Here is a 14,179-nt window from a genome sequence, read left to right on the forward strand (position 1 = left end):
GAGCTGGAACAGGGTGGGTGGGAATCACATCCCGCTGCTCCTGGGGGTCGGGGCTGCCCGGGCTGGGGCTCCCCTCCCACCACATCTTTTTCCTGAGGTTTTTTATGGCTCTTAAAAGACAACCAGGAATTTTGCTCAACCCAATTCCGACCTCGCTGTGGAAGGATCCCGCGGGTTGTTTCTGAACCAAACTGTTCCTCTGGTCTTCCAAACTCCTGCTCTGTCCTGTGGCAAAGGGAACTCCCTGGTTTTCCTCTCCCGGAGCTGCTGTCCGGCCACTGCACTCCCACCACTGCAATTCCCGATTCCTGCGTTGAATCCGTTCGTCACCCCCGGATGTGTTTGTGCTGGAATCCCACCGTGTTCTGTTGATATTCCCAGCAACCCTCTGTTATTTTACTGTCTCTGCTCCTGAGTTGTAATTCCCACCAGGAGAACTGCGTTATTTAATCCGGATTAACCAGTTCCTGTAATGCTGCAGTTTCACTTTTCCTGACAATTTGTAACTCCTGTGGAAAACGAGTTGCCTCTTGCGTTTTCCTGTCGTCTGCTCCCTGTTTTTCTCTTCCCTTCACTCATAGTCACTTTGGGTTGTATCATTGTTAGAATAAAGACCAAACTATGCTGTTGGATTCGGAAACTGCTCCACCTGTGCAATCCAGGCTTCCCTCTCCTGTCCCGGCGCTTCCCGGGACTCGGCTCTGCTGTGGCCGCGCGTCCGGAGCGGGATCGGAGGGGAGGGAATGAGCTCCTGCTGCTGCGTTCTGCAAGGGCATTTTCTTGGTCGTTTTTTAAATAAAATCCTGCATTTTCATTACAGCCTCTTCTCGGCCCTCTGTGAATGCCAGGTTTTATGGGGAAAGGAGAGGGGGAGCAGCTCCCGGCCTCACCTGGAGCTGAGGGAGCTGTTGGGAACAGCTGCCCGGGAGGGAGGGGGGAAAAAGAGCCTGAAATTCACTGAGCTGCTTCCAGTCCTTCCAGAGATTTCACCTCCTCCATCCAGGAATGGGCTCCCTCGGATTGCAGGACGGGACAGTTCTGGGGGATGGAGAACAAAGCCTGGGATGTCCACAGAGGCTTTGGCCTGGCACAAGGTTGGGGGGTTTGAGGGGATTTTTGGTTTTGTGTTTTCTTTTGGTTGTTGAGGGAGATTGATTGGGGTTTTTGGGTTCGGGCTCTTGGTTTTTTTGAGGGAGGGCTGGGGGCTTTTTTTGGGGGCTTTGGAGGGATTGGGCTTGCTGTTTTTGGTTTTTAAACTGAGCCTTCCGCTCCTGCCCCCAGCATCAGCCCCTGAGCTCAGAGTGAGCAGGGCCTCCCTCTGTAGGTACAGATTTGCTGATTTCAAAAAGGGGCAGGAAAACTTCCAGGAAGGGCTTCAACCATTCCCAGTTAAAGATTTCTGTAACTGCAGCTGTGGTCCTGAGGCTGCTCCAACTGATCCCTGCCAGGCTCCTATCCCTGCCCTCTGGCACTGGGAAGCCATTCCCTGTGTCCTGTCCCTCCATGCCTTGTCCCCAGTCCCTCTGCAGCTCTTCTGGAACCCCTTTAGGCCCTGCAAGGGACTATCAGGTCTCCCCAGAGCCTTCTCTTGCTTTTCATCCACCAGCGCTCCCACATCCTTCTCAGCGGTCCCATAAACCTCCACATTCCCATTTTAACCCATTTCCTCCCCAAAAGTAAAATAACTCCTCCTTCACTGTGACAGGGAAATAAAACCCACCAGTTTTGTAGGAAGAGGAGCTGAAGTTTCAGGGTTTTATTATCAAAGTTTTGTAAAACATTTTCCGAAACTGTACATCGACATGGCACAGACTGTCGGCTACTTTTGTCTCTTTACCTGCACAAAAGTAAAAGCTCTGGAGCTGCTGGAACTAAGGAACAGCTTTGGGTAACTACTCTGCAAATACCATGGGATCACCGAGTGCGGGAGGGAGGGAACGGCCGGGACAGGAACACAAATTCATCTGTTTGTACAACTTGAGATCAAGTAAAAAGTACATTGTCAATGGACTTGCTTTAAAAACAGACCAAGGTCATTTTAAAATGCACTCCCTGCTGCAGCGGGTGAGCTCCTGAGCCCCCAGCCCTGGGTGAAGCTGCTCCCCCAACCTCCCTCGCCGGACATGGGCAGGATTCCCCTTCCCGAGGTCAGCCCGTTCCAGCTCGCCCCGGACGGAGCGGAAGGGACACGGTGGAGAGAGAGCCCTCAGGAATGTCGGGGCACTGAACCCCGGGCAAAGCCAACCAAAACCCACTGGGAAACCAAACCCAATCAAACCCAGCATGTGGCTTAAAACCAGAACTAAAGCCAAGAGCGTGAAGAGCTGGTGCGATCCAAGGCCAATTCCAGTGTGTCCGGGAGGCCCTGGCAGCCCCTCGGTGGCTGTAGGACGGGGGGGCTGTGTCACACTCCCAGGGCATTCCCACAGGACAGGGGGGCTGTGCCACACTCCCCACACTCCCAGGGCATTCCCATGGGACAGGAAGGCTGTGCCACACTCCTGGGGCATTCCCACGGGACAGGGGGGCTGTGCCACACTCCTGGGGCATTCCCACAGGACAGGGGGGCTGTGCCACACTCCCCCCACTCCTGGGACATTCCCACATTGCTGTGGCAGGACAGGGCAGTTGTGCCACGCTCCCGGGGCATTCCCACACTGCTGGGCCCTGCTGGCTCAGCCCAGGACACTCCGGAGGGAGGGAAGCAGGGAGGGAGGGAGGGAGGAAGGGGTGGCCCAGCCCGTGCTGGGGGAGGGACGTGCGGCCTGGCCCGGCCCCAGCGGGTCCCTGGAGCAGGGGGTCCCTGTCTCAAGCTTTGGGTGTGAGTTAGTATTGGGATGGACAGACCATGGAGAGCTCGGAGCTGGATACATCTAGGTTGAGGATTAACAAGTACAGCATAAAGGATCACACTGTGGAGGGGCTGTGGGCAGGCTCAGTCGCTCATGTCCATGTCCTCCTCGTGGTGGTCGTCCCCGTTCACCTTGGATTCCCTGCCCGGATCCCCACTGCCCTTCTCGGCTCCGGGCTCCTTCCCTTTGGGAGAGGGAGCATCCGCCACCTTCTTCTCCTCCTTCTTCTCCTTCTCACTGTCGTAGCCCTGTTCCTCCTCATCGTAGTCCCTTGTGACCTGCTTTGCCAGGGAAAGGGACACGTTAGCACCTCCCCCAGGACAGGGTCGGGGGGGATGTGGGGCAGGGCTGGGAGCAGCTCCAGGGGTTTCTGGAACATACTTTCACATCCTTGTCACTCTCGGATTTCCGGTCTCGATCCTTCTCCTTGTCTTTGCTCTTCTTTTTCTTGCTCGTTGACCGCTCCCTCTCGTCTCTGCTCCTCTCCTTGTCTTTATCCTTCTTCTTTTCCTTTTTATGCCTATGAGGATCAGCAGGGAGAGGATGAAGCCCAGCACCACCACCCTGTTCCATGGCTGGAACTGTGTCCAGAGGGTTTGTGTACCCACAGCTCACAACAAACCCAAAGGAAAATGGCAGAGTACAAGTAGGGAACAGCCTCTGCTTTCAGGAAATAGCCCAAATCCCAGTTTCTCAGCTCTGGCTCAAGCACAGCACCACAAAGCCAAGGCTGAGAAATGCTGTGGCAAACAGAACCATGGGATCTCCTGAGCTGAAAGGCCCCAAAGGCATCACGGAGTCCAAATCCTGGACAGTAAGAGCAGCGATGCTCCAGTGTTTTCCAGAGGAGCACCTTGAGCTCCCCATCCTGGGATAGGCTCCCAGAATGCCCAGGCCACCCAAAATCAGTTGATTCCTACTGTGCAGAGCCAAAGGGACTGGGAACTATGCCATGTCCTACTCCAACCACCCCGAGAACACCTGACCCTTGGAGCTCCCAGCCAACCCCAGAGCAGCTCCGTGAAAGCAGCAGAGATCCCCCCCAGACAGAATCCCCTGGGAGCTTCCCTGTAGGTCACAGTTTGGGAGTTTCCCACCCAGACACCGTTTTTTCCAGCCCAGTGTTTCCCTGACCTTCTGGGTGACGGGGACCGGGACATTTTCCGTTTGGGAGACCTGGGCTTTTTCGGGGACCGTGTCCCGCTCCGGCTCCGCCTGCGCCGCCGTTCTCTGCAGGGAGGGACAGCAGCTTTGGAAATCAGTGCTTATTTCTTTAAAGCTACAAATGCATCCCTAATTCCAATCCCAGCCCTGCTCACAGGGTACTAGAGAGCTGTTAAAACTGCAAGTTAAATTTGGAAGTTTTTTTAAAAAAGAGGGAACACTTTTGCCTGGATTTATTCCCTGAATCAGGAAGAGTGAAAGGCAGTGAACATCCAACTCTGACACAGAGCAAGGAGAAACTGTTCTAAGCCCAAAGAATTTACCTCAAACACTGCAGGAAAATTAAAGTATCTTAACAGACACAGGTGGTACAGGTGCTGCTGTGCCTGTACCAGATACATCCACATTGGAATCATGATCCAATGGGAGCCAGGCATCGTTTGGGTTGGAAGGGATCTCAAAGCCCAGCTCCTCCCACCCTGCCATGGGCAGGGACACCTTCCACAGACTGGCTGCTCTATCAAAGACCATTTTTTTCTATTTAATATTGAAGTGGATCAAAACCCTGCTGGGAACAGAGACCAAGAAAAATCCCATTTCTGTACCTGCTTGTGCTTCTGGATCTTCTGGTTGTGCTGTAGCTTTTGGGGGGAGTTTTAGAACGTTTCTTTTCTTTCTCTTCCTTCTTCTTATCCCTTTTAGTAGAAAAGAGATTAAGTCGTTTTCAAACCATCCAACAGCACTTCCTAATCTGCTGTACAGGGAAAGGAACGGGAAGCTGGGAAGGACAGGGGGGGCTCCCCAGGCTGAGCCCCCCAGGAGCTCTGTTTCCTTCCCTGGACATGCTCCAGCCCCTCCATGTCCTCCCTGGACTGATGCCCAGAGCTGGAGGCAGCCCTGGAGGGGCCCAGCAGTGCCAGCACAGGGGACAATCCCTGCCCTGCTCAGGACTGGATTCCCTGGAGCCAGTACCTGGTTTTGGATGTGCTCCGAGACCTCCTGCTCCTCTCTCTGGAATGAGATCTCCTTCTCCTCGGACTTTTGGATCGCCTCCTGCTTCTGGATTTGGAATGGGACCTTCTCCTTGATCTGCTCCTGGAGCGTCTGCCAGGGACACACCAACACAGGAGTCACACAAAGGACACTGTGAGATGTTCCCAGCCCAGCTGCTCGGGGCGAAGGAAACCCCAGAAACGCAACACAAGCCTCCATCCACAGCTCTCCCTGCTCCCCTTGCCCTGCCCAGGGGCTCTGGTGATACCAAAATGTCAACAGATCTTTAGAGCACTAAATCAAACCCAAGTGTCCCTTCCAAGAATGATTTTTGCAGGAATTGTTCCAGCTGTTTGGGAGGTGTTTTCAAGGAACTGCTCAGTCACCTGTGTCTGGATGAGGAAGGTGTCCTCCTCCTCCTCGAGCGCGACCTCGACCTTGAATGTCTTCGTTTTTCATCTTTTTTGTCTGAAAAGGGAAAAGCAGAAGAAAAACCAATGGCTTTTAGTATTCATAAGGATTTTCTAAAGGAAAGGACCTGGAGCTTCATGAAACAGATCTAAATCAACCTGATTTTGCCATTTGAAATCAAGGCTCATCCATCTATCGTTCTCTTCACAAGACGACAGAACCAACAGACAGGGACAAGTTTGTGACATCAAGTAACAGCTTTATGCAAAACTGGAGAAGTCAAAATTCAGAAAAAAACTTCATTTGAGTCAGTGAAAAGCTGATGGCTGCAGGGCAATGGAAAACCCTGTGAAAATCCCAGAATCTGCCGTTTTGTGAGGGGCTGAAGAAGCTCTCAAATGATTGTTTTGAATTTCCCACTAAAGAGCCTCAAGCAAAGCAAGAACAAGAGCAGGAGCTCTGCTCTTTCCTAGAAATCATCAGGAGGCTGCAAAACTGATGAATATTCTGTGTTTTCAGGGTTCAAGTTCCTGCCTCTCAGATTTGGTGGCTCTGACATTTGTGGGAGCTGCTGGAGCTTGTTCTAAAATCCAACCTGCTGAAGGAAGCTCCAAAAAGAGAATCATTTACAAACTTGTCCAGATCAGGAATGAAGATAAAGGAAAGCATCCCTGAGAAGCATCAGCAGGGTGCCAAGTGGTGAGGCCAGGAAATCCATGTTCCCTTGGAACCTGAGACAGCAGCAGGCACTTCCCTCAGGGAAGCTTGGGTGTTTTACAGCCTTCAAACCAGCGAATTTTGGGAAAAACAACAGATTAATTCCAGCCCATTTCTGCAGGACACATGGAGCATCCACTGCAGGATGATTAAAAGCCTAAGAAATGGATTCCCTGCAGACCACAGACATTAAGGCAGTACTCTGCAGACCATCAGCTTTTATCATGTGCTGTATCCAAGCTCCATCCTGGCTGGAATGGCTCATTCCAGGCTGGAATTACCTGGCTCTATAGCAGCAGAAATTAAGGACTGTGCTTCTCGGACTCTCTTCATGGCCTCTTCTATTTCTTTACTGGAGGTATCTGATTTCAGACTGGGGGACACAAGACCTGCAGCCACATGGTTCAACCTGGTCAACACAAAATTCCAGAAATTCAGGCCTGAGGAATCCAACGGATGCAGGTCTGCATTGTCAGACTGAGCCAGTTCAGAGGATCAGGGAATCCTGGAATGGTTTGGGTTTGGAGGGACATTAAAGCCCATCTCATCCCACCCCCTGCCATGGGCAGGGACACCTTCCCTAGCCCAGGGTGCTCCAAGGCCCTTCCAAGCTGGCATCAGCTCCAGCAGGAGAGGGATTGGGCACTGAATCCCCACGGATATTCCCCAGCAGTGCAATACAAGTGTTTGGGAACACTGGTGCTTACTTTGGATCCACTGTGCTCATCAGTTTTAGGAGCTGATCTGCTGCGAGAGACTGTAAGGGAAAAACAAAGTTAAAACCAGGCTGGGAGATGTGTGAGCTCAAGAGAACTTTCCTGGGAATGTCCCCTCCCAGCTGGAAAACCAGACCAGAACGCTCCCAGCAAAGAGGAAAGGCCACACTGGGCTGGTGTGACTGGGGCTGGGTGTGACTGGGGCTGTGCTTTCCACAGCAGCCAAACCCAGCCCTGCCCTGGAGAGAATCAGGAATAAAACCACAAACGGATAAAAAGCCCTTCTGGGATGTGTTTGTATGGATAATTGTGTATTAGTAACTCTGTGCACAGGTTCCTTCTGTTACTGCAAGAGAACAGAGCTCTCTCTAAGCTGTCTGTCCGCTGAAGGCCTCAAGGCCAACTTATAAACATCTAAAAATTCCAGGAAAAATCTATTTTACAGCTCTTAGGAGAATCCAGGTATTATGATGATCAGTCACTTCCTGTACCAGTGAGGTAGTACTAAGAAAATGTTTAATCCTCACTCATTTTTTTTACAATGAACCCAAAGTTTCATTTTTGAAATGGTTGTTACAATCTGCTGGTTTAATGTACAAAAATCCTCCATCACCCCAAATTTACATTTTTCTAATTTGCCTTTAAAATGTTTTATTTCCATTTGTTATTTAATTTTCACCATCATTTGCTTGTTCTTCCAATGGAATACATAAAAAATTTTTTAATTATGGCATTAGAAATGCATTAAATTATTGCTACTTCTTGTTGCTGTAAAACAGTATTTGGTTCTTACCTCTTAAGTATTTTATTTATAAATATATAGAATGTTCAATATATTGATACACTTTTATTGATACAAATATACTCAGTTGTCTATTACTCAGTACTTAAAAGCCTTTTTTATTCAGCTTCACAACCTAATAAAGTTTCCTCACATTTTTGACACCTACAAAATTAAAAAGTCAAACTACTTTTTACTTGAAGAACAAGGCAGGTTCATGGCCTGATAATGACACATATTTGAAATATTTCATTGCTATTCCCAAATTATACCTTGGCCCCTGCCAACATCTAATTTGATATTCAAGGGGATTTTCTTTTTCCCAAGCAGAAACCAATCCCTGGAGTTGCCAGGCAGTGGCTGTGAACTGATACAAATGAAAGCCACTCTTCAAGCAGGAAAGGAGGGGACAATGAAGGGTGTTTTGGAATGAGAATGTACCTGGGAGTTCAGGTTTGCTCCAGGAAGCCCAAGAGCAGCAAGGGCAGGGTCGAGAGCAGGAGCTCCTAAAGCAGCTAAAGGGACAGCACCAATCTGTGACAGAGACAGCAGTTAGTGACAAAAACCAGTCAGTGTGTCAGCATTTCCCTCTGCAGCCCAGGGGGCAGGGAAAACAAAGGTGAAGGAGTAAAGCATTCCAGCAAATTGAAGGGATAGTTTAAAAGTAAGTTACTTTTCAGTGCTGAAAGAGAAATTCATTATAAGTTTCTGAGGAAATCACCTCATTTCTAATTCAGTTTAGGGTTGAGATGGCCATGGTTTATGTTAAAAGGCAATTTAACAATATTGCATCCCTGCAAATGTCTCAAATTTGGTTAAAAAGCTACTGGGAGAGCAGAAGGCTCCCCAAAGCAGCTCATTTTGGGCCATTTCAAGTGAGATGGAGACAGACACCAAAACCCGAGGCACACTTCCAAAATGTGCTTGAAAACCTGACTCTGCAGCACATTCCCCTAAAATGGATGTGTTAAACACATCCCACCATGGAGGGGCTGGGAGCAGCCTGGGGTTCAGAGACACAACTGAAATTAAGGTGGCTCAAGAACCATTCCCAGAACTTACATGCAGAGTTTTTAGTGAATGAAATCTTTTGGGTTGTATCTGGTTCTTCCAACCTCTTCCCTGGGTTTCAAAGGTTAAACTTAGGCTCTTCCCTCCTGAGCAGCTCCATGGCCAGGGGGTCCTTCAGCTAAGCATGAGCTGAAGTGGTTTTGAGAAGTGCAGAATTAATGAGGCTTTATTATGATTAATTTGCCTCTTGCCCTTTGATTCTGTGCCCTGCCAAGAGCTGAGCTGTGACTCCAGCTTCTCCCACAATGTGCAGTTCTCCCTGTTCATCTTCCACATGAATTCCTGTAGGTTCACATAACCAGGCTCCAATTTTGCCCTCAGCTGGAGGATTAATGAAGGGAATCTCACAGCGTGGCAGCTCCTTGGACTCGAGGAATTTAAAATCTGTGAGATCTCTACCGCTTGTCACATCTGCGAAGTACAATGGGTGAGAGGGATGGAAGGACAAACAAACAAGGCCCTGAGATACCAGGAAATAAGGGAATAGGGAAATAAGGATATCCCATCTAACAACTTGTCACTATTGCGCCCCGATTCACATCAGAGCTGTCCCAATCCATCAGGGTTGATAAAATGCTCTAGGAATTGCCATTAGCACATCAGTCCTGAAAGAAACAGCAGCAACTAAGTGGGAATGCAGCAGAACCCACCCAATGTTTGCCCAGCCTACCTGAGAGAGAGGGTTGGGAGTGGGCAGCAGGCCACCCCCGGGCAGCAGCCCTGCCACGGCATTAGCTGGTGCCAAGAGAGACAAAGCCTTAGTCTCATCAGGAATGACTCCTGCAGGGAAACAGCCTGGCATTAGAGTGCATCCCAGCCCAGAGGCACCAAATACACAAATACACCCAGCAAAGTCTCCCTGATACACCACCTGAGTTTGTTGAAAGTACTTATGCTGGCTAAAATACAAAGCTTGATGGCTATTAATATTTAGCATTAACTTTTTTTGTCAGAATGCAACTTCAATGGGTGACAATTTGACTGTTCCTTTTTCTCTACAAAAGGTTAAGTTTCTAGAGCAAAAAAATAGCACAATACACACTACTTTGTTGTTAACACTGCCAAGGTTTCATCACCTGTACTCGATTTTTAAGTCATGAACCAAACGTAAGCAAGCACAGTCGGTTCTCCAGGGGTGAGAGTGCTCTCAACTTTCAAAAGCTGTTTTATGAACAACGACTCGTGTCGGCTGCTTCACTACAAAGCACACAGAAAAATCAAGATACACAAGACAAAAAAAGTTGGATTTAGGGGTTAATAATATGGTACAGTTCACTATGTTTTCTTTTACACCTACCATACAAATTTTGGCAAACTTAAAGAGAAGGGATGGGTGTTTTTGGTAGGGCTTTTGCTGACGTGTCACATGGAATGCGGTCCCTGCGGCTCTCCGGGAATGCTGGGGGTGTGTCTGTGGCTGGGATACACACAGGGATGCTGGCACATTCCTTACCTGTGCAGTAAAATGCATTTGTTCCAATATGTGCCAGCTTAGAGTACCAACAATGCTGCTGCCACCTGCCGTGGCAGAGGGGACTTGTGGCCCAAAGTCTTGCAGCCAGCTAAGACCAGGGGTTATTTCACTGCCTGCTCTGCACACAGAGTGCTCAGGGCCCTACTACAAACAATTGTGGAGGGAGTTTTACTCTATCCAACAGCAAAAGCCCTATACAGATGGATTAATTTGTTAATGTGCCCAAGCCCCCAAAATGAGAGTTCAATAAAACAATTTTACTATATATTTGCAAATACCAGTAGTGTTTCTGTAATACATATTAAGAAACTGCATCTCATCATAAAACATACAATATGTACAGGGCACTTAAGAGAAACTGGATAAGCTGCAGAAGAAAACTGTTGGGTGGTATTTTCAGCAGGGCCTGGTATATAGTTCAGGCTGAACCAGGGAAAAGAACTGTAAAACACAACAACAAAAAAGAAAAACCACTGTTAAATAAAGGTAATGGTTCCTCCCACCTATACTGAGAAGTGCCGATAATCTACACAAATGTACAATACACAGCACTGATATCTGGCTCGTGGCACTGAGCTGGCAGCACTTTAGATACCCAAAGTTATGGAGGGACAGGGGAAAAAGGTCATGGAGGCAAAGGGGAGGAATGCATAAATATATCAACATACCTACAGAGAGATTATGGGGTCATTTGGCATGCAAAATTATGTCTCAAGAGGATATTTATCAATTACAGCTAAACATTTCAAATCAGTGCAACTACAACATTTCTGGCATCTAAATACAAATCCTCAGACTTAGCTCGAGACACCTCATAGAAGATCTGCATCCATTAAAAAAAAATTCATGCATCTGATCCTCTAATTGTTTCTTTAAAAAGTATTTAAATAAACTACAATTTTAAAAAAGCAATGAGGCCCCTCACCAGTTAATTTTCATGCTTCAAGAGCTTTTTTTACTGCTGCTTTGTTAGAACCATGAAATACTGCATGAATGTGTAGAAATGAAAGAAAAAGAAACAGACAAAAGAAACAAACATTAACCAAAGAACCTAAACACCCCCCCCAGCCATCTTTAACCTTAAGAGATCCTTCCAAATCTAGGAATTAGCCCAGAGAAAATGACAAATACTAAACCTTACCGTAGCCTTTGTGTATAGTTCTATAACACAAAGCAACAGCCAACACCAAAGTGTCTGTGTGAGCTAAAACTTGGGACAGGGGGGGAATTATTGCACTAAACAGATAATAAACATTTGCTTTAGTGACAGGCAATAATCACACAGGTTCATTAGCACAGCAGAAACCAGAGAGGAGGGCCCCATTCAGCACATGCCTGGCTTTAAGCACATCAGCAGTGGCACTGTGGGTTGGGGAAATGCTGCTTCTTGTTCAGTTGGGACCCTGGCAGGCTGAATTTCTGGGGAAAACTGTGCTCCAGCACAGGGACAGAAGTATGGGATTATCAACCCAGGGGCAGTACTTCAGTGGCTGAACATCTCTCTAGTGATGTGCCAAGGACATTAAATTCTGAACTGTTAAACAACACAAGGTACAGCCCAGGAGTGACTCCTTAACAGGCCCAGTAAAATATTCTACTTTAATAATTTGATTTTCTGAAGCAAAGCTGCTGGGTGGGTTTCTCTGTGTGCCAGATTTATCCACAGTGGACAAAGTCAGACTGACAAAGAGAAAAGTGGGTTCATCCTTGTAGGAAGAGTTAAACACTGGCATTATTCCCATGGGCCTTGGAGAATATTGCAGCACCATCTCACTGGACTGTTGCTGTGTTTAATACCCACACAGGGACAAGAAGCCTTTCAGCTCTGCTATTCTCAAGTAGTGGCAGCAGGAGCAGTAACTCCATTACAGAAGGGGTTCTGTGCCCTCAGGAAGCAGCAGGGCTCAATCAGAGGCCACACTGCACATTCCTACACTCCAGGAATTAAGTTGGACATCTTTTAAGTTTAAGTTTCGTATCTTTTAAGCTTAAGGAATACAAAGATAAGATAAGACAGCTCCCCAGGCCTCAAGAGACAGCTCCAGTGTGACAGATTACAGGTGTGAACCCAGGCCATGTACCAAACTTAGCACTGTAGTATGACTTAATCTGCAAGATTTTATTAAATGCAATCTTTCCCAGAAGAAAATCAAGAAATGCACAAGTACAATGGAAATCAGTTACTTCTAAAGCAAGTCTAGAAGAGTTTAATAAGACTTCTGTAAGAAGAGGTGTCTTCTCAGCACTTTGCTTTTAAGGTAAGTTCCAAAAACCCTGCTCATTGCCTTTCAAATTACTGTAACACCCTAAAATGTAAAAATAAAAAGAAGAAGAGAAAATGTAGTTAACAAGTGGTTACACCAGGAAAACACTTGGGGACTTGAGTGCTTGCTGGCCTTTAGTTAATGGCTAGAATCCCCTGTAGCTGCAGAGGACCCACTGTTTTTCAGTCATCTGGAAGGGCTTTGCATTTGCCTTCTCCACTACAAAAATCACACACACAAATAACAGAGAGAAGAGTTTATTATTTAGTGAAATTCTATTAAATATATCAAGGATGAACAAGAAAACTTGGAATTAAAAACTAGGACCAGTGCCCATGTGGCACCTCTTGGAAGTTGTCACTTTTGAATTAAACCGTAATTATTCAAACCCTTGGTATACTGGACTCCACAAGGAGAGTGAGGGCCTTTTTTTGGGGCTGTTCCCAAATAAATGTAGTGGCAGCATATCCCAAAGGAATGTTAATTCCTCTCCCATGCACTCTCGGGGAGGGAGAAACCATTCTCATGAAGAGAGTGAAAGTGGCGAACAATTATTAAGGTACAATTTCCTTAAAATATTGACCTGTTTGCATTACAGTCTGTTTGGGAAAATGTCTCATTGAGACTGACACAGAGCAAAATTTGCATAGAATTCTGCCTAAAATGTCATTATTCTACACTTTTAAGACACACAAAACTTTCCACTTTGGTGTCACTATGTAAATAAACGGATCAAATCCAGGGGCCAAAGGCAATATACCAAGGGTTTCAGAATGGCGGTCTCTGACGTGTTTGACATTGGACTACTGTTAATTTTTGTGCACTAGACAGGAATCAACCACCACCCAAGGGTGGCCCCATAGAACATCAAACAAGTTACAAACCTTCAGCATAGGGAACGACTATGAGGGCTCTGTCAACGAACACAGTGTTTGTCAGGTGCTGGGCCACCACGGCCGAGTCGGGGTCGTGGAACTTTACAAAGCACACGCGCGACGACACCGGCAAGGGGGAGTCACTGCAAGAGACAGAGGCAGCACTCAGGGACAGCAGGAAACCACACAGACCAACCCCAAAATGACACCATTTGTTACATTGCCTCACTTGGAGCTGCACATCAGCTCTGTTATCACTTGCAACTGAGCAATAGTTCTGTGATGAGCTATAAACCCATGAGTGGCCACCCAAATGCAAGTTCCTCCCTGGCTGGGAGGAAAACTTGGCTGAAATAAAAAGTTACCAATTCTGTATCAGTTAAACCCTGTCGTTTCACACTCCCTGCTTTAGGCCCCAAATTGCTTATTAAGGTAAATTGTGAAATGAAGAGGGTGACAATTACAGGATCTTTGTGACTCGTGACAAGGGCACGTAGGGGCAGGACATGGGGTGATGGCTTTAACTTGACAGAGGGCAGGGATAGATGGGATATTGGGAAGGAAATCCTGGCTCTGAGGGTGCTGAGGCCCTGGAATAGAATTCCCAGAGAAGCTGTGGATCCCTGAAGTGTCCAAGGCCAGGCTGGACAGGGCTTGGAGCACCCTGGGAGGTGGAAGGTGTCCCTGGCAATGGCGGGGGGTGGCACTGGATGGGCTCTAAGCCCCCTCCCAACCCAAACCAGTCTGGGATTCTGTTTTATTTATCAACCCAATTCCATACCAGCTTTTAGACTAAACTTCATCATGCTCGCACATCCTGAGGAATGCCCAGTGCTGAGCTCCTGCCTGTCCCTCAGCAGG

The 14,179-nt window shown here is 47.7% G+C and overlaps 2 protein-coding genes across 2 annotated transcripts in view; one reads left to right on the forward strand and one right to left on the reverse strand.

Annotated features, from left to right (window-relative positions):
• ANKRD13C (ankyrin repeat domain 13C) overlaps window positions 1–819 on the forward strand; it is a gene marked incomplete at its 5' end in the record, with an annotated part of 19,158 nt that extends 18,339 nt beyond the window's left edge. The window contains one exon of the mRNA XM_008640686.2: window positions 1–819. This exon is cut by the window's left edge and continues 3,356 nt beyond it.
• A 922-nt stretch (window positions 820–1,741) lies between these two features.
• On the reverse strand, window positions 1,742–13,679 carry SRSF11 (serine and arginine rich splicing factor 11; the record flags this gene model as incomplete). The annotated part of the gene is made up of 11 exons (XM_017740625.1): window positions 1,742–3,130; window positions 3,234–3,372; window positions 3,987–4,082; window positions 4,622–4,711; window positions 4,989–5,120; window positions 5,396–5,477; window positions 6,419–6,546; window positions 6,845–6,894; window positions 8,076–8,168; window positions 9,376–9,485; window positions 13,328–13,679. Coding segments are annotated over 11 exons (1,467 nt in total), but the record flags the coding sequence as incomplete, so codon positions are not given.
• Between the last annotated feature and the right edge of the window lie 500 nt (window positions 13,680–14,179).

Source organism: Corvus brachyrhynchos, unplaced genomic scaffold, assembly GCF_000691975.1.
Source record: "Corvus brachyrhynchos isolate BGI_N302 unplaced genomic scaffold, ASM69197v1 scaffold280, whole genome shotgun sequence".
NCBI lineage: Eukaryota > Metazoa > Chordata > Aves > Passeriformes > Corvidae > Corvus > Corvus brachyrhynchos.